At 40.6% G+C, this 23,311-nt stretch overlaps 2 protein-coding genes across 5 annotated transcripts in view; one reads left to right on the forward strand and one right to left on the reverse strand.

Moving 5' to 3' along the window:
• Positions 1–1,388: 1,388 nt before the first annotated feature.
• oxnad1 (oxidoreductase NAD-binding domain containing 1) lies at positions 1,389–16,746 on the forward strand. Of its 3 annotated transcripts, none has more exons than XM_074613139.1 (8): positions 1,389–1,559; positions 2,033–2,146; positions 6,342–6,411; positions 6,525–6,628; positions 10,110–10,251; positions 13,779–14,024; positions 14,190–14,298; positions 14,524–16,746. In XM_074613139.1, the coding sequence occupies exons 2-8, from the start codon at positions 2,037–2,039 to the stop codon at positions 14,679–14,681; spliced, it is 939 nt and encodes a 312-aa protein (XP_074469240.1). In that variant the 5' UTR covers positions 1,389–1,559; positions 2,033–2,036; the 3' UTR covers positions 14,682–16,746. The 3 variants fall into 3 exon arrangements, with proteins under 3 accessions (XP_074469240.1, XP_074469243.1, XP_074469241.1); XM_074613142.1 differs by having other exon boundaries at positions 1,432–1,559; positions 6,345–6,411; XM_074613140.1 differs by having other exon boundaries at positions 1,438–1,559; positions 2,011–2,146.
• A 33-nt stretch (positions 16,747–16,779) lies between these two features.
• Positions 16,780–23,311, reverse strand: part of rftn1a (raftlin, lipid raft linker 1a) — a 30,845-nt gene continuing 24,313 nt past the window's right edge. For both annotated transcript variants that reach the window (XM_074613138.1, XM_074613137.1), the window contains exons 7-10: positions 21,958–22,067; positions 21,624–21,727; positions 20,279–20,354; positions 16,780–19,973 (exon numbers count right to left, since the gene is read on the reverse strand). In XM_074613138.1, the coding sequence (XP_074469239.1) occupies positions 19,548–19,973; positions 20,279–20,354; positions 21,624–21,727; positions 21,958–22,067 (716 nt within the window). In that variant the 3' untranslated portion in view covers positions 16,780–19,547. The remainder of the gene's footprint in view (positions 19,974–20,278; positions 20,355–21,623; positions 21,728–21,957; positions 22,068–23,311) is intronic.

A 23,311-nucleotide genomic window follows, 5' to 3' on the forward strand; every position in this document is an offset into this window, starting at 1 on the left:
ATGGAACTGTGATGCTGGGAACTTGAATTTTCCTCGGGATCAATAAAGTTACTATCTATCTATCTATCTATCTATCTATCTATCTATTGTAATGGCAATTTTCATATCTGCAGTTTAACACTGTACCTTTAGACAATCTCAGGGCCTCACATGTTCAACTTCGTCACCATAGGACAGTGACCTGACATTTTAGTTCTCTGTAACTGCAAACAACAGATTGCTGAAATACTTATGTCTTGTGATGCTCTGTTGTCTGCTGTGTGCTGACGCATTGATACACTTTCTATCCTTCTCTTCTTTTCTTCTTTGCACTTATCTTTGTGTTATGCTTTAAATGTATAAATACTGACTACTAGTTGTATTCGGGGCTCACTTGCCACAGTCCACAACAGGTGGCTGTGCTCGTGAGTCCATCTGCAGATGCTTTAGTTATTGATGTATGCCTTTTTATTAAATTCACTGAAAGACAAGTTGTTACGTTGGTTTGTGTCTTGTTTTAACAGAAACTGCCACCACACTATCTGTCTACCACCATGGCAGATAGGACTCCATTACATTAAGAAATATTATTTTTAAAAGGCAATTCCTGAGTTAAAAATAGTCAGGGATTAGATTAAGGTTACATAATAAGATAAGATAAGATGGACCTTTATTAATCCCCGGAGGGAAATTCAGGTGTCAAAGCAGCAACATCAGCAAACAGAGTGAATCACAGAAGAGGTAAAGGTATACAAAAATTATAAAGACAATAATAGAGATATAAAAGATACAGAGTGAATGGGTGAACATAGTGTGTACAGTCCGTCAATAAATAAATGTAGTATGTACAATAAATAAATAAATGTAATATGTACACATGTGCAGTCAGCAATAAAGTGGTATATAGGATGTATAGTGTAAAGTGAGTGTAAAGTGCGCCAGATAGTGCATGTTTAAATTTCTTAAAAGTCCTAATAGTTGTCATATGGGGGTCAGCCTTGGTTGTGGAGCCTGATGGCTACCAGCATGAAGGACTGACCCAGGCGCTTTGTGTTGTGCCGAGGAGGGATGAGTCTGTGGCTGAAGGTGCTCAATATATCCCATATTTCTAGTGTCTGGTACCACTGACTCAGCGTTTACAAGTCTAAAGCGTTCTACATACATTTCAGGAGTGGCAGACAAATAAATTGAGTGGCTGGTAGAAATGTTCAGTGACCTGCCACAGTGGCAGGTGAGGAAAAAACTTAACTTCAGACCCTGTATGTATGCATGTATGTAAGTGTATTCCTTACATACATACATAGGTATGAATTGGTAAGTGAGTGGAGTCTGGTCCATGCGTCAATGCGCCACCCGTCCAGCAGAGGGCGCTACTGTAATAAATGGAATGCAAAGCGCCCGCATGTAGTAGAAGAAGAAGACGCTCGCTAACTACAGCGAGCTTTAGCAGCGCAGAAGAAGAAGAAGCCATCAGTAGTTGTCATGTAATCATAACATCACCAAGGTTAACGTCTCTCTAAAGATACCGGAGAAGAAAATATGAATACCACTTGATACAAATACACCGTCGTCTTATCTCGGTAAGAAAAAGAGCCCTGTAGCTCGCTGTTTACTAACATTATAGTCTTATATATGTCTCTGTCACATAGCAACCGGCGTTGACTGACTAGCAGCTCGTGAGCTAGCTGTCAGCATGAGTGTGATGTAAGTTAACTAGTTAGGTGCCGTTTCACCTGACATGGCATGTTAAGTTACTAGATTATTCCTTTAGTCTGGTGTGTGGGGTGCCCTCCCACCCTTCACATTGTTGAGGGACATTGTTTGAATTGACAGCTGCTCAAATCAATCAATCATTTATTAATGATCAGGGTCGGTGGAGTTCGTCTTTCGGTTGAGTGAGTGCAGTAACCTGATCTTAGTGATCCTTTAGTGATGTTAGTGAGAAGCTGCACGATAAGGAACCTATAATGACCTGATGTTAACATCATGTGATGCTCAGCACTAATGACGTTAACTCCAGATGTTTCTCAGCTCTTCTTCTCTCTGATATCAGCACCATGAGCGTCCCCCGGTTCTTGTCTTCCACTGCCCGGAGCCTCAGCCTGCCGGGTCCCACCGCCGGGCTTCTCTGCTGCCGACTGCTTCACGGCCCCAGCTCCCTCACAAGGTGAGTTTATACCTGGAAGGTACCTGGTGTTACACCATATGTAATCTATGACTGCTACATATGAACTCACCTTTTCTGATGGCATATGTGACAGGAAAAAATGTCAAAGCTAGTCACATGTAAAGCTGTTACATGTAAAGCTGTCACATTTAAAGCTGTCACATGTAAAGCTGTTACATGTAACAGCTTTACATGTAAAGCTAGTCACATGTAAAGCTGTCACATGTAAAGCTGTTACATGTAAAGCTGTTACATGTAAAGCTGTTACATGTAAAGCTGTCACATTTAAAGCTGTCACATGTAAAGCTGTTACATGTAACAGCTTTACATGTAACAGCTTTACATGTAAAGCTGTCACATGTAAAGCTGTCACATGTAAAGCTGTCACATGTAAAGCTGTTACATGTAACAGCTTTACATGTAAAGCTAGTCACATGTAAAGCTGTCACATGTAACAGCTTTACATGTGACAGCTTTACATGTAAAGCTGTTACATGTAACAGCTTTACATGTAACAGCTTTACATGTAAAGCTGTCACATGTAAAGCTGTTACATGTAAAGCTGTCACATGTAAAGCTGTCACATGTAAAGCTGTAACATGTAAAGCTGTTACATTTAAAGCTGTCACATGTAAAGCTGTTACATGTAAAGCTGTCACATGTAAAGCTGTTACATGTAAAGCTGTCACATGTAAAGCTGTTACATGTAAAGCTGTTACATGTAAAGCTGTCACATGTAAAGCTGTTACATGTAAAGCTGTCACATGTAAAGCTGTTACATGTAAAGCTGTCACATGTAAAGCTGTCACATGTAAAGCTGTTACATGTAAAGCTGTAACATGTAAAGCTGTTACATGTAAAGCTGTTACATGTAAAGCTGTCACATGTAAAGCTAGTCACATGTAAAGCTGTCACATGTAAAGCTGTTACATGTAAAGCTAGTCACATGTAAAGCTGTTACATGTAAAGCTAGTCACATGTAAAGCTGTTACATGTAAAGCTAGTCACATGTAAAGCTGTCACATGTAAAGCTGTCACATGTAAAGCTGTTACATGTAAAGCTGTTACATGTAAAGCTGTTACATGTAAAGCTGTTACATGTAAAGCTAGTTACATGTAACAGCTTTACATGTAAAGCTCGTCACATGTAAAGCTGTTACATGTAAAGCTGTTACATGTAAAGCTGTCACATGTAAAGCTGTTACATGTAAAGCTAGTCACATGTAAAGCTAGTCACATGTAAAGCTAGTCACATGTAAAGCTAGTCACATGTAAAGCTAGTCACATGTAAAGCTGTTACATGTAAAGCTGTTACATGTAAAGCTAGTCACATGTAAAGCTAGTCACATGTAAAGCTCGTCACATGTAAAGCTGTTACATGTAAAGCTCGTCACATTTAAAGCTTTCACATGTAAAGCTGTTACATGTAAAGCTGTTTCATGTAAAGCTGTCACATGTAAAGCTGTTACATGTAAAGCTTTCACATGTAAAGCTTTCACATGTAAAGCTTTCACATGTTAAAGCTGTTACATGTAAAGCTAGTCACATTTAAAGCTGTTACATGTAAAGCTGTTTCATGTAAAGCTGTTACATGTAAAGCTGTTACATGTAAAGCTGTTTCATGTAAAGCTAGTCACATTTAAAGCTTTCACATGTAAAGCTGTTACATGTAAAGCTGTTTCATGTAAAGCTGTTTCATGTAAAGCTAGTCACATTTAAAGCTTTCACATGTAAAGCTGTTACATGTAAAGCTGTTTCATGTAAAGCTGTCACATGTAAAGCTGTTACATGTAAAGCTTTCACATGTAAAGCTTTCACATGTTAAAGCTGTTACATGTAAAGCTTTCACATGTAAAGCTTTCACATGTTAAAGCTGTTACATGTAAAGCTAGTCACATTTAAAGCTGTTACATGTAAAGCTGTTTCATGTAAAGCTGTTACATGTAAAGCTGTTACATGTAAAGCTGTTTCATGTAAAGCTAGTCACATGTAAAGCTAGTCACATTTAAAGCTTTCACATGTAAAGCTGTTACATGTAAAGCTGTTTCATGTAAAGCTGTTACATGTAAAGCTGTTACATGTAAAGCTGTTTCATGTAAAGCTGTCACATGTAAAGCTAGTGACATGTAAAGCTGTTTCATGTAAAGCTGTCACATGTAAAGCTGTTACATGTAAAGCTGTTTCATGTAAAGCTGTTACATGTAAAGCTGTTACATGTAAAGCTGTTTCATGTAAAGCTGTTACATGTAAAGCTGTTACATGTAAAGCTGTTTCATGTAAAGCTGTCACATGTAAAGCTAGTGACATGTAAAGCTTTCACATGTAAAGCTAGTCACATTTAAAGCTTTCACATGTAAAGCTGTTACATGTAAAGCTGTTTCATGTAAAGCTGTTACATGTAAAGCTGTTTCATGTAAAGCTGTCACATGTAAAGCTAGTCAAAGGTCAAAGATAATTCTTGGAACAGTAATGCAAACAGCACTTTACTATGGACATAAATGCAGTTGTCTCTGCTGCTAAACACGACTGCAAATTGTGAGAAATTGTGTCTGAAACGTTTACTTGTTTTATTTTTTTATTGTTATTTTTAGGTATGTTCATTTTAATACTTATTTATTCTATCCTTTTTAATGCACTGAGGGAGCTGGGAGAAATAATATTTTGTTTCCTTCTGTGTATGCAAATACTCAGTGAAATGACAATCAAGTGAATCTTGAATCTTGACAGAAAACACACATAACTAAATTTGTTTAAAAACATAAATGTATTTTAATGAGGGCTGTCAATCGATTAAAATAGTTAATCGCAGATTAATAACACATTTGTTCAAAATGTACCTTAAAGGGAGATGTCTACTGTCAAGTATTTAATACTCTAATCAACATGGGAGTGGGCAAATGTGCCTGCTTTTATGCAAATGTATGTATATATTTATTACTGCAAATCAATTAACAACACAAAACAATATTGTCCAGAAACCCTCACAGGTACTGCATTTAGCATAAAAAATATGCTCAAATTATAACATGGCAAACTGCAGCTCAACAGGCAACAACAGCTGTCAGTGTGTCAGTGTGCTGACTTGACTATGACTTGCCCAAAACTGCATGTGATTATCATAAAGTGGGCATGTCTGTGAAGGGGAGACTCGTGGGTACCCATAGAACCCATTTTCATTCACATATCTTGAGGTCAGAGGTCAAGGGACCCCCTTGAAAATGGCCATGACAGTATTTCCTTGGCAAAATTTTGCGTAAGTTTGGAGCGTTATTTAACCTTCTTCCCGACAAGCTAGTATGGTTGGTACCAATGGATTCCTTAGGTCTTCTAGTTTCATATGATGCCAGTATCTTTGCTCTAGCTTTTTCTGAGCTAACTACAACTTAAAAATCGCAAGCTGCGTTAATGCGTTAAAGAAATTAGTGGCGTTAAAACAAATTTGCGTTAACGCATTATTATTGCTTTAACTTTGACGGCCCTAATTTTAATATTTTTTAATTTTAAAATATATTCACAAAACTCTAAAAGAAAAGTAAAAGATAGGTACGGTGGAGTCACGTTTTCTGATGACAGCGGTCAGAAATGGTGACATCATGTGTTGCTGGCTCTCTGCGGTCACAGAGTTCGGTCTAACACCGGCTCTGTTTATTATAGTCTGCTGTCCTGGCTGCTCACTCCTGAGGCGCTGTGAAGACTAACAACAAGGGAACTATAATCCAGGGAATCTATTAATTTATTATCCAGGGAAATGCTTGTTAGTTTACTGTCCAGGTGTAAACGTGTGCCGCTTACCCTTCGCACTATAATAGCCACACAGATAGTTTGGATTTTGTGTTCATATGTGTATCACCTCCTGAAATGTTTGTAGCCATCCCATTCAATCTGAGCACCACAAACAAAAGGCTATGTGCCTCTGTTATATTGGGGAAACAGCAGAAGTTACAGTGGCCAACATCTCAAAACATAAGCACTCAAAACCCAAACAATCTGCATGGCTAAACACAACTAGGTGTGAGTTGTGATTTAGGTGAACTGGCCCTTTTAAGTTTGTCAATGCTTGCTGGTAATGAGGGCAAAGTTTACTTGCAGTTTTTTAATGTTCTTGTCACGTGACTGCTGTTTAGCTCTTCACATATTACATTAGAACATTTTTGACTTACAAGGCAAGTGACAAAAACCTTCTTTTTTTTTTCAGAAGAAGAAATATGTCTTCCAAAAGGCAAATGGACCATCTAGAGAGAACAGCGAGCAACTCCAGACAAAATGTAAGTTGATATTTTTTTAGTAAGAATACATGAATGTTGACTGTATCCATTTTCCTGTGCAACTTTTTAACAGTATAATTTGCTGTGTGTGTGTGACTGGTTTCCTAACACAGGCTCTGTATCCAGCTCAAGTATGTGGCATCATAAACGTGTCAGAGACGGTGAAATGTTTGAGAATAGCCGTCAACCCAGACTTCAGTTTCAAAGCAGGACAGTGGTGAGTAGACACTCGTGTTAACTTTTCACCAGCTCATCAAACAGTGCTTTTTAATCAAGTTAAGGAACATTGGGCCTCATGCAGCAACATTCCCTTAAATTATTCTTAATTTTCTGTTAAACAGAAAAAAAAATAAGAGAAGTCAACTCCAGATGCACCAAATGTTCTTAACCACCCAAATCTGCTCTTACCCAGGTGTGCTCTTACCCAGGGTCGATTGTTTATTATTAGCATATGTAACACCCCTTTAAACACTATACAAGGGCAGCTGTTGTGCAATGTGGAAATACTCTGGCAAATACCCAAGAATTGGAGGGATACCACCCAAAAGAACAAGAAGAACTTCAGCAGATGGACAGATAAATGTACTTTATTGATTGAGGTACTGTTGAACACACTTAAACAAAGTGAACATGTGATTTTCCAGAGTATCAGTGCTGACGTTACAGGAAAATCAGAAAGTTTCAAGGAGCAATATGTAAGCCATTCAGAAGCTGAACGCACACATTTATCATCCATGAGTGTCTTAATTGGGATCGGTGGACCAATAGTATTTCTTTAGCCCACACATTTAATAATCCAATCATTATAATGACTATAAAACATATAATAATCTAAATTTCCTTAAATGATATTCATGCATTTTTTAAGAGAAGAGCAAACATAAGAAGACATTGATGAATCCCAGAAATCAATGGGTACTAACAAATTAAGAACAAATCGTGGAGACAAACAAAAATAAGAGGACATTTGTTTGTTCGTATATCTGAGACGTTTTAGCTCAACCACATTGTTGAGATTAGCCTGACCCGCCAGATGGTTTGTTACACAGAACCATCTGAGAAGCCGTCATTGCAAACTGTTTGGAAAAGGGTAGGCACTTTAAAAAAATATGTGAGGTGTGAGGTGATTAATGAATGAACCATCTGTCAATCAAACTCTTGCCAAAGCCAGTCGGGAGAAAAGCGAAAACATCTTTTTCCATCGAGAAAAGCCTTCAGTGCCGTTCTTTGCTCTTCTTTCAATGAAGAAAAACTCTCCCGTTCTGATATAACTCCTGCTATTGCAGCATCTTCGCTAACCTCTTCATTGTTGTTTAGAAACGAACAGTAGCCTCTCCGTGTCGTCGCGTCACACGTTGAGGTGTGCAGCTGTTGAATCGACAGCTGCTGTAAAGAGGATCTATCAATCCAAAAGAAACCTGAAAGAAAAAGATGAATGTTTGATCTGCCAATATTATCACATGTGATGCTAAGCATTAATGACAGCCAACGCCACATGTTCTCTGCTCCTTTCTGATATTATGTGCCCTGGTTGCTATGGCTAATGAGATTAAGAAAAGTGAGAAATTAACTCTGGCTTACAAGTGTGTTTTTTAAATGTATTTGTGACCTCTCTTGTTGGGACAAATGAATAAAACCAGCTTTGGAAGAACCCCCCCTGTTCTTCCCATTCTGCCGACATTAGCCTCTTTAATCTAGTCTCTGACCGGTTAGGCTCAAAGCAGAAGTTACCATAGTAACACTTTTTTTCATGAAACAGAATAGAAATAAGCAGATCCTGCCAAAATATGTCAATAGGTTACTGCCTATAGGCATACTTTGTGAAACAGCATCACTGCCTGTAATGCTCATTGTAACCACAAGGTGGTGACGTTGTGTTTGATTTGTCCTTCCTTTGGCCTGGTGGTTTTCTTTTCTCACAAATCTTTTACAGTAAACATGAGTTTACTGTAAAAGAGTCAACATGTACGCCAGCTTATGATTATTGTTGATAGGAAGAATTGGGAAGGAATATATCAAATCAGCTAAAGGAACGATCAAAGCTTACCTTATGAATTATTTAGAGCTTTATCTCAAATAAAGATGAACCGAACAGTTTGCTCAAATTTACGAAGGTAACTGCTGTATGCACTGGGTTGCATGTACGCTTGCAGCTTTGCCTTTAAAGGTGTTTTGAGACACAGTGGCTTGTTTTTGAGAGGTGCGTAACATTATTGGGGAAAATGTTTTAGCTTTCAAGATAACTTTCAGTGACTCTTATAATCCTAATAGCAAGATAAGTACTTCTTTGATGAAGGCAGAGATGTTTTTCTGTTTGTCAGTCAGTGTTGCCAATGTTAATTAGTACCGTGCACATGCAGTATGTACATGAGCCCATACTGTAGGTGGGCGGTGGTGAGACATAAAACCGGGAGCCAGTTGCCCTGCAGCGACTGATAATGAATGTAAATAGATGGAAATCCTTGAGTTTCAGTGTTTCTGAGAAAGAAGACTGTTTAGTTGTTCGTCTCCAGGTGGGAGAGGAGGAGGAGAAAAAGGGAGAAGGAGGAGGAGGAGGTGGGTGGAACATATGTGTGCGTCTTCATAGCAGATCCATATTTATGATGCCTCCGAGGGTTGTGGAGTCAGTGTCTCTCTCTAGTGTAACAGTGGGTCATTGTGTTGTTGGAACGTTAGCCCAACTGTTAAGCATTGCTGTTTTCCTCTGGTGGTGCTCTGCTCTGCTCTGCTGGTCGATGGACAGATGCGACCGCGCTGGGTGTCAGACTGGGACGTTACACTTTGTGTGAACCAACTAGCAATTTTCCATCTGGTGTGGTTTTGTTTGGTTTGGTTTCTGGAACAGGTTGTCCCCTTCACTGAGGTCAGAGGTCCTCACTCTGACTTCATTCATACTTTGACCCTCAGTTCAGCACTTTTTTTACTCTGGAATTAACTGTTTAGACATCTGAAAAGTTAGTTATATTACCAATCACAGTAACATGATTTTTGTGGGAAAACACAAAGAACAATGGTTTAAATTAAATCATTGTTGTGTATTGTGTGTCATGTGTCGATTGTTGTGCATGTAATGCAATGCAGTACAACTAATACATATAATGATAATAATAAAATAATAATAACAATGTTAAAGAGGACCTTCTATGCTTATTTTCAGGTGCATACTTGTATTTTGGGTTTCTACTAGAGCAACTTTTGAGCAAGAACTAGCTTTGATTGAGGGCGTGCCAAACTAGGCGCTAGGCAGGTATTATGCAAACGGGTTACTTGGTGACATCACCACGTTACAGAAGAAAAGGCAGGAATTCAATCAACGCGTTTCAGGCAGTTCAGAGCAGTGTTTCTGTGGGGAAGAGTAACTCTTTTTGGCGTGGACTTTTTATAACTTTGCAGACCTTTTACATGCACACAAATCTATATAACACACTAAAGGAAAAGGGAAAAGCACAAAAGCATAATAGGTCCTCTTTAAAACAACACACCCATGGTTAGACTTAGTATTGTCATGCTAGAGTGAAGAACAGGAGCAGATTTTCAACCACTGGGAATACATATTTCTTACAACTCCTAATAGTGCAGTGATGTAAACATTATAACTTCCTGTTTGTAGTCTAGATATGGCTAATCCTGTTCAAACATCAACTTATATAATAAATTAGTTGACTAATTAATTGTGTTTTTGTCCACGGTGTGTGCAGGGTGGATTTCTTCATCCCCGGTGTGGAGAAGGTGGGAGGTTTCTCCATTTGCTCCAGCCCGGGTTTGCTGCAGAAAGAGGGCGTCGTTGAACTGGGCGTCAAATACGCCAAACACCCCCCAGCACACTGGATCCACACAATGGTGAGTGGGGCAGAGATGTATGAGATTGAAAACTCCCCAAATTACAGTGAGTGGTCATTATTAGGGCTGCATGATTATGGCCAAAATGATTATTACGATTATTTTGATCAAAATTGAAATCCCGATTATTTATCCCGATTATTCATTTGTTTTAGTAACAAAATCTTTTTTATTGCACTTTCACATTTAAATGAACGGAGCACTGCTTTCACTTCCATGTTGTGCTACATTCCTGCTAATGTACAAATCTTTGCATCAAAATAAGACTTCAAATTAGGTTCTCCCACCAGTTAATAGACTTATGACAACACTTGTGTTACCAATTACACCGGTCATTTTACAAGAAAAGACGGCGTTCAATATCTTTAGAGCGCTTACTTTGCTCTCTGCCGTCGGGTGGCTGTGTGTCTGGCCTCTCGGGTCCGGCTTTCGCTACGGGGCTGCAGGTTTCCAGCCGGCGCAGCTGCGCCGCGCTCACCGGCTGTGACCGCTCCGTCCTCCTCACAGCGATTACCTCATTAACATTATGCCTCCCTTATAAGCACTGGGTTTAAATCTGGAATATTGCCAAACAGGCGCTTTTGCTTTTCGCTTCGACACCAAATCCTTCGCCATCATCTTGTCTGACAACTGTCTTTCATCCCTTGTGTGTGAAATGTGACACCTGCTACTCTGAACAGACTCTGTATGGAGCAGATGCATTCACTTTCAGTTTGTAGCGTCCGTCAACTATGTATTGATAACACTGTGCTGATATGCCAAAATGAATTAATTTGCAAATTGCAGTCGATCATGTTCATTTAATGGTGGGAAGTCAAAATCGTGATTGTGATTAATATTCCATTAAAGCTGCATTGGGTATGACTGGAGCAAATGTGATTAAAAAAAAAAGTTATTTTTATAAAACAGTAACTGTAATGCCTATTTCTCACCTCAAATGTTTTCAGATACATCTTGTAGTGTACTGTTTAGCTGTAAAATGAGAAAGTCGAGGGCGCCTGGGTTAGCTCAGTTGGTAGAGCGGGCGTCCATGTATCAAGGCTTGGTCCTGACCGTGGCGGCCCGGGTTCGAATCCGGCCTGTGGCCCTTTCCGCATCCACTCTCTCTCTCCCCCCTTTCAAGACTCTATCCACTGTCCTCAATAAAAATGGAAAAATGCCCCCAAAAAAATAACTTTTAAAAAAAAAAAAAAATGAGAAAGTCATGTTGAGATCAGTTAAGAAAATACCAAGCACCACCCACCAGCCAAAGCACAGCCAATAGGAATGCCCAATAGGAACGCTCTCTCTCTCAAATGACCTGTGATTGGCCAAAGTCTCCCGTCACGGACAAGATGTTTTAAAGCCTGGAGCCAAGAGGAAGTGCAGAAACACTTGAATTACAATATGCTGAAAGGTTATTATGGAATTTTTGCCCGATGATGCCAAAAACCTTCTGCCTACAGAAGGTTTAATTGTGCAGCCCAAGTTGGAATATTCTAGAAAAGTAGCTTTGGTCACCCACGTGGCTGTCTAATGGTTTAGAAGATTACATCGCTAGTGTATGCATGAGGGAGACGGTGAAGAAAGTGTGAAGGTGAGGGAGCAAGAAAAGAGATGCAGGAAGAGAACGACTGGAGCGATCAGGGTGTCGAGAAACGGTTAAGGTGTTATTGAGACTGCCACATAATCACACCACTGGTTATTCTAAAAGATGAAGCGTGAAAACGAAAAAGGGGCAAGTCAGATGATATTTTAAGATTTCTTTATTTTTTTCTTCGGACCTGCAGAAGCAGTGGGCACTTACCTGTACTAAAAAATTAAATTAAAAACTTGTGATACACTCCCATTTTGATCATTTAGTTCATTAAACCACATCATTTTTCTTTTAGGTGTTGTTAGCCAATAGCCATATGACCCCTGATGTTTTTCAATCATGTCTAATTGCTGTCAAGGGTTAGTTAAAGTGAGTCGGCAAATTTGAAAATTGCCTGCGTCGTAGTTCTGAAGTAGAACTAAACTGGAGAAGTTGGCGTTATTTGTGTGTAGAGCAAGCCGACAGGGTAAATAAAGGTTGTGTGAAAACATAAATAAAGGTAATACAGATATAAAAACGTTCTAGGTGCACAACATTATATTTTGTCCACAAGGATATGCTCCAAAAGGTAGCTTTTTTAATCCAGTAGTAGTGCGAGTAGTTGTGTAAATATGAACAATGTTTCCTCCCTGCTTACCTTTCCCTTCCATTTCTGTACTCTGCCTGTTTGTTTGCGGCTCCTGTGTTTGATGATGGGCCCTAATAAATAGCTTTGAGCTACCACGGCGTGTGTAAATAAGTATCAGAAAGCGCTGTGATGTGTTTGAGCATTGTGAGACTTACAGCTCTCTGCTCTGGGATCGTTTGATGATCCATTTGTTTGATATTGCGCTCCGACTCCTCTCCGTTAGTAGGAACAGTGTAGGGACCACAACAGCAGATTAAGAATGCAAGCATTATTATCTGTCAATGTGTGGGGGTGCTCGTATGTGTACAAAAGCAGATGAAGGCGTATTTACGGCTCTTTTTGACTTCAAAAGACCTCCTCTGCGCAACTTGTGAAGTTGCTTTCACCCATACCATAGCTTAGGTTTGCTGTGTGTATGCATGCTGATCTAAAAGTGTTTCCTGAGGCTCGTCTTCAATGCGATGCTGTATTTGCATGGAATTTATTTCAAAAGGTGTACATGTATCTCAGCTGCTGAGCAAAGGGAAATGTTGGGAGCAGTGGGCAACCTCCGGGTCTGAAAAGTGAAGCCAATGCAGAAGTGTCTTAAACCTGCATTCTTTCTAATAGCCAGCAGGGGGCGACTCCTCTGGTTGCAAAAAGAAGTCTGATTGTATAGAAGTCTATGAGAAAATGAGCCTACTTCTCACTTGCTTTATCACCTCAGTAAACATTATAAACATGAGTTTATGGTCTCAATCGCTAGTTTCAAGTCTTCTTCAATACAGCATGATGTTTATTTAGTAAATGATGGTCCCATTTAGAGTCAAATAGACCATAAAGCAGGGTATGCTTTAGGGCGTGGCTACCTTGTGATTGACAGGTCGCTACCACGGCGTTGTCCGGTCTGGGAGTTGTCCGTGTTTCCGTCTTAGAACTTTAACGCTTTCACAGTGTGTTTTCAGCTCGTGAAAGTTAATTGTAACATTTTTGGGCTGATGTCGTTTGTTTTCTTCCGGAAAAGGTTCATGTGATGGGGCGTGACAAATCAGGGAAGAATACGTCATGACTGATGAGACCCAATAAAAAAGCGAACGTGGGTGTCTGTGTCATCAATTTCAAAGGTCTCCAGACTAAAACCCCACCCCGGAGTTTTAAAACTAAAACGGGGTCAGCAGCGTTTTCAAACGTCTCCGTTTTAGGGGCCTAGAAAACGCCGCAGTAGTGTGAACGCTAGGCATACACATAGCAAAAGTTATGCGTTTTAAAACGAAAACCCAAGTGTCTAAATTCCCCAGCTCATGTTGCTATCTCCTAATCGCTCTCTTCCCTCCTCCCCCTCAGTGTACAGTGGGCTCCCAGGTTGCCATGCGAGTCGGCGGGGACTTCTTCTTCGACCCGCTGCCCTCTGACCCCTCCGTGGATTTGCTGCTAGTGGCCGGCGGCGTGGGGATCAACCCCTTGTACTCGATCCTGTTGCACACCGCCGATCTGCTGCGCCTCAACCACGCCTCTGGTGGGCGGGATTACAATATAGGCACTGCCCACCTCTGCTACAGTGCCAAGAACACCCAGGAGCTGCTCTTTAAGGTGTGTCCTTGTGTTGTTTTTGACTGTTGGAATATATTTGTGAGGAGTTTTAGGACACTCTCTGCTAGCTGCGCACACAACAGTGTCCATGTGTGTGTCTGGAATATATGGGCAGGTGTGTCACAGTATGTAAGGACCTTAACTACCTACCTTCTGCGTTCCCAGAGCTCCATCATTGAGGCGTGTCGGGAGTTCCCTGACAAGCTCTCCTGTGACCTCCACGTCACGCAACAGAGCACAGATGTCGACTCGCACCTCCAGCCATTTATCAACCGTAAGTAACGCTCATGCACGCACACACCTACGCGCACACACTGTTCTTTGTTTAGCAGGGATGATTTAGTGACTGTCACATTCTACCACAGTCTGTCTTTGTTGATTTATCTCTGTCGTCATGTAGAACAGGTTCTATCAAAAGCTCCACATGGGAGACAAAGAGGGAATAGATGCCACGCACTGAGTCCGGATTAATTGATTGACTTCCCTTGTGTCCTCACAGGCGGGAGAATCACAGAGGAGGAGTTGCGGGCTCATGTGGACCCACAAAGGACTTTGTGTTTCCTGTGTGGGCCCCCGCCCATGATCGAGGCACTTTCAAAAAACCTCATGGACTTCGGCGTCCCGAAAGAGCGAATCCTCTTCGAGAAGTGGTGGTAGACCCTCTTACGATTCCCAGACACCTACAGGGTCGTCCTCCTGGATTGTGTTCAAAGAAAGCAACTGAAATATTCCAGTGATATGGACGTTAATATGAAGACATTCACCCTCCGATCACTACTACTGCAACCTGTGCCTGATCTGCGATAGACCACTGGGACCATCAAGCTAGCAGCTGACTCACAATAGACAAGATTTTATTTCTTATAATCTAAAAAGGAGGACTGAGCAGACTGTAATATCTCAATTTTAGCAACATATTTTCAGCTGAATATTGCAACACATCTGCAACTGTGTATGATGTTACATCTGTTACACATCTGATCTCATTTCCAGCCTATATTTGCATGACTGAGGTTCTTCTTGAACAAATTAATAGGTGATGTTTTAGGGTGCTTTCACACCTGCAGTTCGGTTCATTTGGTCCTGACCAAGACGGGAAAAAATTATACATTATTACATTTTAGTTCTGGTCCGGTTCTTGTTCACACTGACTTTTTACAAACAAACCAGAGGAGTAAACATGACGTTATACAGAGTGACAGGTAACTTGTTGATTGGACAGTTTGGGCGATTGTCATCCTGCATCATCAGGACCCTTGTGGGGAAATCTAATTCCAGTGACTGACAGAAGTTTCTGCAGCACTTTAATGCTCCAAAATGACTAAAATCACATATCCGCTATCATAAAATCCTGTGGTTGGTTCATTTGCTTTCACACCACAAACACACCGCACCAGAGTCCACTTGGAAGCGGACTGAGACCCAGGGTCTGATTGACAACCTTCACACCAGCCCAAACGAACCGTACTAACCGGGAAAACGGACCTGAGTTTGTTTTAACCGAACCAAAGAGGTTAGGTGTGAAAGCACCCTCAGTCTTAGACCCAATTTTCACCTAAATGTTTTTAATTAATTTACTTGTGCGAGCATGCCTTGAAGCAATCATTTTTACATTTTTGGAAAAACAGTTTTTGCCAAGAGTTAGATGAGTAAAGCTCAAGTGTCTCATTTGTTTTACAAAAACTGAAGTGTAAAAACAGCACTTTGTGGTTGTATGGAGAGTTATGTGTCCAACTTTTTCCAAGGAAGTCACTGCACCCGTACAAGAAATAGTCCGGCTAATAACCCCCCAGTAAAACTACAGCTTGTTGTTTTTGTACGGATGAAACATACAAGCTATAACATGTGAAATAGTGAGCTTTACGCAGAATTTGTCAACTTTTTTTTACAGAGCCAACTAGCTGTTTACCCCTCTTTCCAGTCTTTATGCTAAGCTAACCAGCTGCTGGCTTTAGCTTCATATTTAGTGGACAGATGTGATAGTGGTATTGATCTTCTCATCTAACTCGGCAAGAAAGCGAGTGCAAGTGCAATTCCTAAAATGTCAAACTATTGCTTTTAAGTCCCCAGGATACGGAGGATCAGTAGCAATCTGTACTATACTACTACTATACTTTACACTGTACATAAGTGTTTGACTAACTCATTTCCTTCCATCAAAATACCTCTGCTCATTTGATAATGTGTTCTTAGAAGTGTTATACTTTGTGTATATATAACTCAGAGCTATTTATTTGCAGAACGTCAGATTTTAGAGTTGTTTGGCAGAGTTACATTGGAGCGATTGTTTTTCACATTTCACTCAACATGCAAACTTCACACCGAGTGTATTTTTAGAGTCTAAACCCAACAATCTCCCACATATTGGCCGGCGTCCCTGCCTCAATCACACACTGCTACAGTACATGCATACACGGTGCCCGCCTATCTCACATACACTTTGACTCAATCACACACATCCACATGCCCATAAACGGTCCCCGTCCCGGGGTGGAGTGAGTATCCCATGGCGCTCTGTAATGGAACCTCCAGGTGGTCTCTGATTGGCTCGGATCGCTGAACATCCCTCGGAGACGGTTGCGAGCTCCTTGTTGTCGTCTCTCAGCGGGTGTCACGCTGTTGAGACTCATTTTCGAGTTGTTTTTGCGTTTCTTTCCTCATATGAGGAAAACGGTTTATGCTGTTAACGTGAGATTTAAAGGAAATAAAAGAAATGGAGTCAATCTGTTTTTTTAAACACTTTATTGACCTCTACTTTTTATATAAAGACTCACATGTCACACCACTTAAGACACGACACAGGTGGTCCAGGAAATAAGTAATAAATAGTTTCTAATTTACACATTTTTCAAAGAAGAAACCTTTTAAAGGTCAGTTCTCCCACATTACAAAAAGCTTTTCCCTTGCCTCTTGTAGTATCTAACCAAGCAGACTTTTTTGGTTTGAGATATCTGTCATATTACAATGGAGGTGAATGGTTTGTGATGCTCCCAGCATTAAAAAATTGAATTTAAAAATAGTTGGCAACACTTCATTTTACAGGTCTGCCAATGTCATGGTTATTAGGTGATAATTAGCAAGTAACCTATTTGAAATTTCTTTGGAATTACTGCCAAATTACCCCGACATTTACCTCAAAATGTATCGAAAGTTAATTAATTATATACATTATTTAATAATTATATGCTAAAATAACATAATCGTTTAAATAGGGCCCTTAGGCTTGAAAAGCGTCTGTGCACTGCTCTTCATCGGAGGTGGAAAACTAATAGAAGACACTTCTGATCAGGCACACATCTCACTCTAGTAACTAATGTAATGAGTCGGGTGTTTTTTAAAGAAATTTCAAATAAGTTATTTGCTAATTATTATCTATTTATCAGCAGACATGGAAATAAAGCATATCAATTAACTTTGTATTCTTTTCTGGGAAATGTATTTAATAAATTACCAGCTACTGGGAAATAGCGGAATATAATCATTAAATAACATTTACAATAAAGTAATTTTCAATACATTTTGAGGTAAATATTGGGGTAGTTTGGCAAAAATTTCAAATAGGTTACTTGTTAATTATCACCTAATTACCATGAAATTGTCAGACCTGTAAAATCAACAGACCTCACTGTAATCAGTTTTCATAGGAACTATTTTCTACTGAAGAAATAGTCCTAAAGAAAACTGTCGACCGTGCGTCCTGTTGATTATCTAGAGCAGTCATTCCCAAAGACTGGGTCGGGACCCACAGGTGGGTCGCAGGAGATTTTATTAGGGTCGCCAAATAAATTTGCAGAATTTCTTCCATCGTCTTTTATTTAACAGTTATATCTGCAGTACATCTTTGACCCACAAGAGGGAGCCTGAATGTTCATCTTCTTCTGATAATTGTAGCCTACTTATAACATTGAATCTAATTTGAAAGGCTAGTGTACATTTGTTTGTTTTACTGACGAGAGGAAAAAAAACGAGATCCTGTAAACTCCGCCTAAATGCATTTATTTGGTCTCATTTATGTAAGGGATAATGTACAGGTAATGTACATGCAAACCCCGACAGGGCGATGTGGCACTCGTGTCGGGATCCACCCGTCCAAGCGGAGGGGTCTTGCATTGCCCTGAAGGGGTTTATTTCACTACAATGATTCACTAGCTACACATTATCCCACTTATTACACGGCTACTTACTTAAGAAATCAATAATTTGACACGAAAATGGTCAGCCAGAGTCCGACATCAGAACTGCATCCATAGCAACGGTCTGTTATTCATAGCAACGGTCTGCTATAGAGAAATGACCGTAGAACACCGTGATTGACGTGTAATAAAAAGTAGTTAACGTATGTATATGCTTTCAATAACACGTGCATAAAACAAAGTTGTGATTTATCAAGCTCTTTGACATGACTGGTTTACCTATTCAAGATAATATAAGGTGATGCAGAAATGGCTGTAAAAAAAAGGTCAGGAACGTTAATATATGCATAAAATTTGCTCTTCTCATGATTTATAGAAATGGTTTATATTGTGAATTGGGTCGCAGTGGTTTGTCATTTTTAAAAAGTGGGTCCCCAGGAAAAAAAGTTTGGGAAACACTGATCTAGAGTATCTGGGACATAGCTTCTGGAAAGAGCTGTTTCGGTTTCTTTTTTATTATGTATGTAATAGATAAGTAGCACCACAAACTAAATTACTTTCACCTCCATTGTACCGAAGTGAAGAAAGCTCAGACATCTCCAAACCTGTGCAAAGAAAAACAAAACTATCTAGATTCAACTAGAGCTAAGTGACAATACTTTTGTTTTTTGTAATTTACATGACCCTTTAATGTTTAGGCCCAAAAAAACGTAACATTAAAAACCTCAATGCGACATACTGTAGAGCCTGGCCGATACCTACAGAGAAATATCTAAAATCTGATCCAGTTGGCCGATATGAATTTTTCTTCCAAATTTAAGGGATCCTTATCAATTATGTTTGTCTAAGTTGTGACCAAGAAACTACAGTATGTAATGAAGACAACATTTCTAAATTACCTCAAAAATTGGCCAAAACATTGCAGATGTGTCGGTCAGGCTCTAAGCAGCGTACTACATACTTTGTGTCAACTTGTCCCCCCTCTTGTCTCTATCTCAAATTATATACTTTACATATAAAAATACAGTGAAATCCCTTTTTAACAGAGAAGAAAAGTAGTAAAATACAACAATGGGCAAGAAAATACCACTTAATGCTCGGACTGGAGACGTTCTCTAGGTTGTTCTCTTGTACAGTTTCATTTCATTTACACTAAATAGCAACACTGACCCAAAGCAGAGAACTGCACAACACTTTCTCCATATATGGGAGCTACAACCTCAAAGACTCGCAACAGTTTTAACGCCCGAAACAGAGCAGTACATCGGTACGTGATGACTAGTAACACTATATCTGGGTTGGAACAAAAAAATCCAGATGAACAAAACGGTATTTTTTTGATAAACTAAACAGGCCTCCGCTCGCCATCGCCTGCTTTGTGCCCAATGTGTCAACAGACGCCGGAAAACAGCTGCTGTTTGATCCGCTCCTCCGTCTTCACCTCCTCCTTGACCCTTCCATCATCTCCCCGACACACATCTGTCCATCTCACCGACTTCTCCTGCTCCGACATGTTGTCAATGTCGGTTTCCTCTTCCTGTTCCTCGACAGAAGCCCTGCTCCCCGACAGGAACGCCCTTTGATGCCGCGCATCCTCCTCCCTCTCCTCTCCACCTTCCTGAGGGCTCGCTCCATCGCTCCTTCCGCTGTCTCTCCTCCTCCTCCCCTCCGCCGCCTCTTCGTCTTCCTCCTCTATTGTGTTTCTTCTCAACCTGTCCATCTCCGTCTCCATCAGAGGGGACCTGTTCTCCCTCTCCTCTTGCGTTTCTCCACCAGATTTTTTCTTCGCCTTGCTGCGACCCCTGAGGTTCGGCATCTGAAACCAAACAGATGTGTTTGAGACAGTTTTGCGCTTTGTGCCGAGTCTTTTTCTTTCCATCTCTCCAGACACCTGCCAAACCACAACAAAGCCCTTTTTATTGATGCATCTTTCCTGTACAGTTTAAGGTCTCCTATTATTAGACTTTTTCCTGAGCGTTTTTTATATTTGCTGTACATCCCATATTTAGCAACACAACTTTTTAGTGGCACCTTCCTGTGACATAAAGGCACGTATCCTAAAGGCACAACAGACACGAGTGACAGATTCTCTGCGAAGATGGAAGACAAAGGGGAGCAAACCTTGAAGTCTTTTCTCTTGCGCTGCAAAACGGGTCTCTGAAGGAAGAGGATTTGCTTGGTCGACAAACTCCCGTCGCTGCAGAAAGAAAAAGAGCAGCACTTTTTACTACTGTTATTATCTGAGGAGCTCGCATGTCACTACATGTATTGAAATCCAGTTTCAGTTCGCTGCGGTTCGTAAAGTGACAGGTTACAAGACAACAGCACATCAGCGACTGTGTTTTTGTTCGCAGCCCCGGCAGATTTCAAAAGCGGTTTCATGTTGAGATGAGCATATGATCATGATTTGTCAGATCTTGAACCATCTGTCCTGTTTATCTAAACTACGCTGTCAGTCCTTATCCCAAAAAAGAATGAGACAGACAAAAGAGTATAATGACTCTAAAATCAACAAAGCAGTAATTAGTCCTTAGATGATGTTATTCAAAATGATGGAATGTAAAGAAAAAGAAGGTGAGTTTATGGTTGTAACAGTGGTATCTTGGGGTGTAGCTGCAGCCCATTCTCATTCCCAGAGCGTCAAATACCGATGCTTTATCATGACCGTTGGCGTTCAATACCGCCGCACAAGGCACCCTGCAGCACCAATATGAGACCTTTCCATTAACTACAATGTAAACCCATCCGCGGCAACAGTAAACGCTCAGGGAAAATACACCGGGAGTGACTGTGGTGACGTAGTTTAAAGAGCGAAAGAGACACACAGGGCAGGCGGGAAGGGAGGACGACGGGTCCAACAAACACAGGGCATTCACTTTACATCAGGAGGTATCGTATAGATAACTCCTCATTTCAACTTCACCAATCAGCCCCTCCTGGTCCATTGAGGTGATTTAAAAGTGAGCGATAGAAATAAATAGAAACAGCTGGGCCTCTGATAAAAGTTCAGCTCAAAGCAGCGTGCCACATCACGCTGTGTCGCACACAGCCAGGACATTCCAATAAAAAAGGTTCTTAAACAGTGTTGTTAATGGATTTGCAGAGCACAAGACCTGTAGGATAAACTTCTAATGAGGGTGAGTACTGGTTTCTTTTTGTTATTATGGAGTGGGATCGCGGATTTAAATCTATAGCACTGTAATTGTTACATTTCACATATCACAATTATGTTATGCTGCTGACGTGAAGTCACATTTTCACTGTAAAAACGTAGTAGTTTTAACCCAAACCATTGTGTTTTTTCCTAACCCTATAAATGGTTTTGTTGTCTAATCCTAAGCAAGTGTTTATGTTTAATTCACAACATTAAGGACGTGTTTACTGCGAGCAAAAAGTGACGCAGAGGGGTCTGACAAAGCGTCGGTATGCGACGAGTTGGGCCGAGAACGTGTTGCTAGTTCTGTACCTGTTAGTCTTCACAATTGGCGTGGGTAACACACACATGAGCCTCCATCCATACGGAGCCAGAGACTGGAGCAAGGGGATGTAGTCTGTCTTCACCACAACACCCTGGACATGAGACAGAAAATCACTCAAAGTGTACATTGCAAAGTGACAAAAAAGAAAACGCATTACAGTAGCCGTGCAGGTATAGGCAAAGTTAATCTGAGCCACAAGCACACACGCTGCTTTCCTTCATCTCCACTCTTATGTAATGTTTGACAGAAAACAGCTTAAGCCTTCAGTCACAAAGGATTTTCTCAAAGTGCACATCTTCACCGGAGTATTAAAAGACCCACATCAACGACAGTCCACTGCTCGACCACGATGGCGTCGTAGGAGGCGTTTGTGGTCTCCTCTGCGGAGCTCTGGAAGATGAACACGCTATCCACACATGAAACGCCGTTGTCTGGAGAAACGGGACAAATTAAGAGAGAGATAAGCAGAGGAGGATGTGTGTGACTCAGACAGGAGTTACAAGCTCATCTCCACTCTCCAATCTCTCACTATTGATCCCCCCCGTTCCCGCTGGCTTAAGCCTACTTATTCAATGGGTGACTGAACAGTGACTTATGGTATAAGCCGCGGACTTATGGCGCGTCACTCCATGCATATCATCCATTACCAACAGCGGAGCTAAAAATCTACAGCCTGAGCTGCTTTTTCCTGTCGTCAGGAACTAGTGAAACCAGTGAAAGGTGAGGAGGAAAGGTGATGAAACAGTTACTTTAAAGCTGCAATAATCAATATGTTTATATTATATCAAACAATCATCAAATAACTGTGTTTAATGTGAAAGTGGTCGCCCATAGTGATGAACCCTCTGATAATTGTCACCCAACTCTGCAGTTCCCTTTAGCTTTACATAACATTTTAGCCTCTTTCAGCTCGTTGTTTTGGTTTTACGGCCCACAACTTTACTGTTGTGGTTCAGCCTTACTGTTCTCATCAACCTTGTGTCCAGCCACAGCAAACAGCTGTTTTCAGGAAAACAAAGACCAATGACTAAGATTCCATCATGAGCTATTATGTGAGGACGCAACAATGAATTTGGCTATGCAACTTTCTGGTGTGACTTGGTGCTAATGCAGCCTGTAGTTGCATACTTCATGGTACATTTGTCACCTTTTTTCTGATTTTACATGCTCTAAATCAAGGATGCCCAAACCTTTTCCCTTGGAGGGCCAAAACTGGAACTCAATGGTGGGCCACGGGTCAAAAGTAAACAACTATGGTTGTAGGTGGAATATTTCTTTAGCTTTTACATAGTTAACCCACTGAAACCCATCTGCTGAATACAATTGGGCTCATATTCAGTCATACTGTACATCAATTATGCATTTTCAAGACTGTTTAGGGACCCTAGCATGCAGAAATATTCAAATACCCTACACCATCTTTAGTATAGGCGAAAATAACTACTAATAATTTATACTGCATTCAACAAACTGCATGTTTTTGCCCTAAACTGCATGTGATTATCATAAAGTGGGCATGTCTGTGAAGGGGAGACTCGTGGGTACCCATAGAACCCATTTTCATTCACATATCTTGAGGTCAGAGGTCAAGGGACCCCTGTGAAAATGGCCATGCCAGTTTTTCCTCGCCAAAATTTAGCCTGACTTTGGAGCGTTATTTAACCTCCTTCCTGAT

This window comes from Sebastes fasciatus, chromosome 17 (genome assembly GCF_043250625.1).
Source record: "Sebastes fasciatus isolate fSebFas1 chromosome 17, fSebFas1.pri, whole genome shotgun sequence".
In the NCBI taxonomy this organism is placed as follows: Eukaryota; Metazoa; Chordata; class Actinopteri; order Perciformes; family Sebastidae; genus Sebastes; species Sebastes fasciatus.

Coding starts and splice junctions, on each gene's coding strand:
- oxnad1 (XM_074613139.1), top strand. CDS start 2,037: ATGAGCGTCCCCCGGTTCTTGTCTTCCACTGCCCGGAGCCTCAGCCTG. Junction 2,147..6,341: donor GGCCCCAGCTCCCTCACAAG/GTGAGTTTATAC, acceptor TTTTTTTTTCAG/AAGAAGAAATATGTCTTCCA. Junction 6,629..10,109: donor AGTTTCAAAGCAGGACAGTG/GTGAGTAGACAC, acceptor CGGTGTGTGCAG/GGTGGATTTCTTCATCCCCG.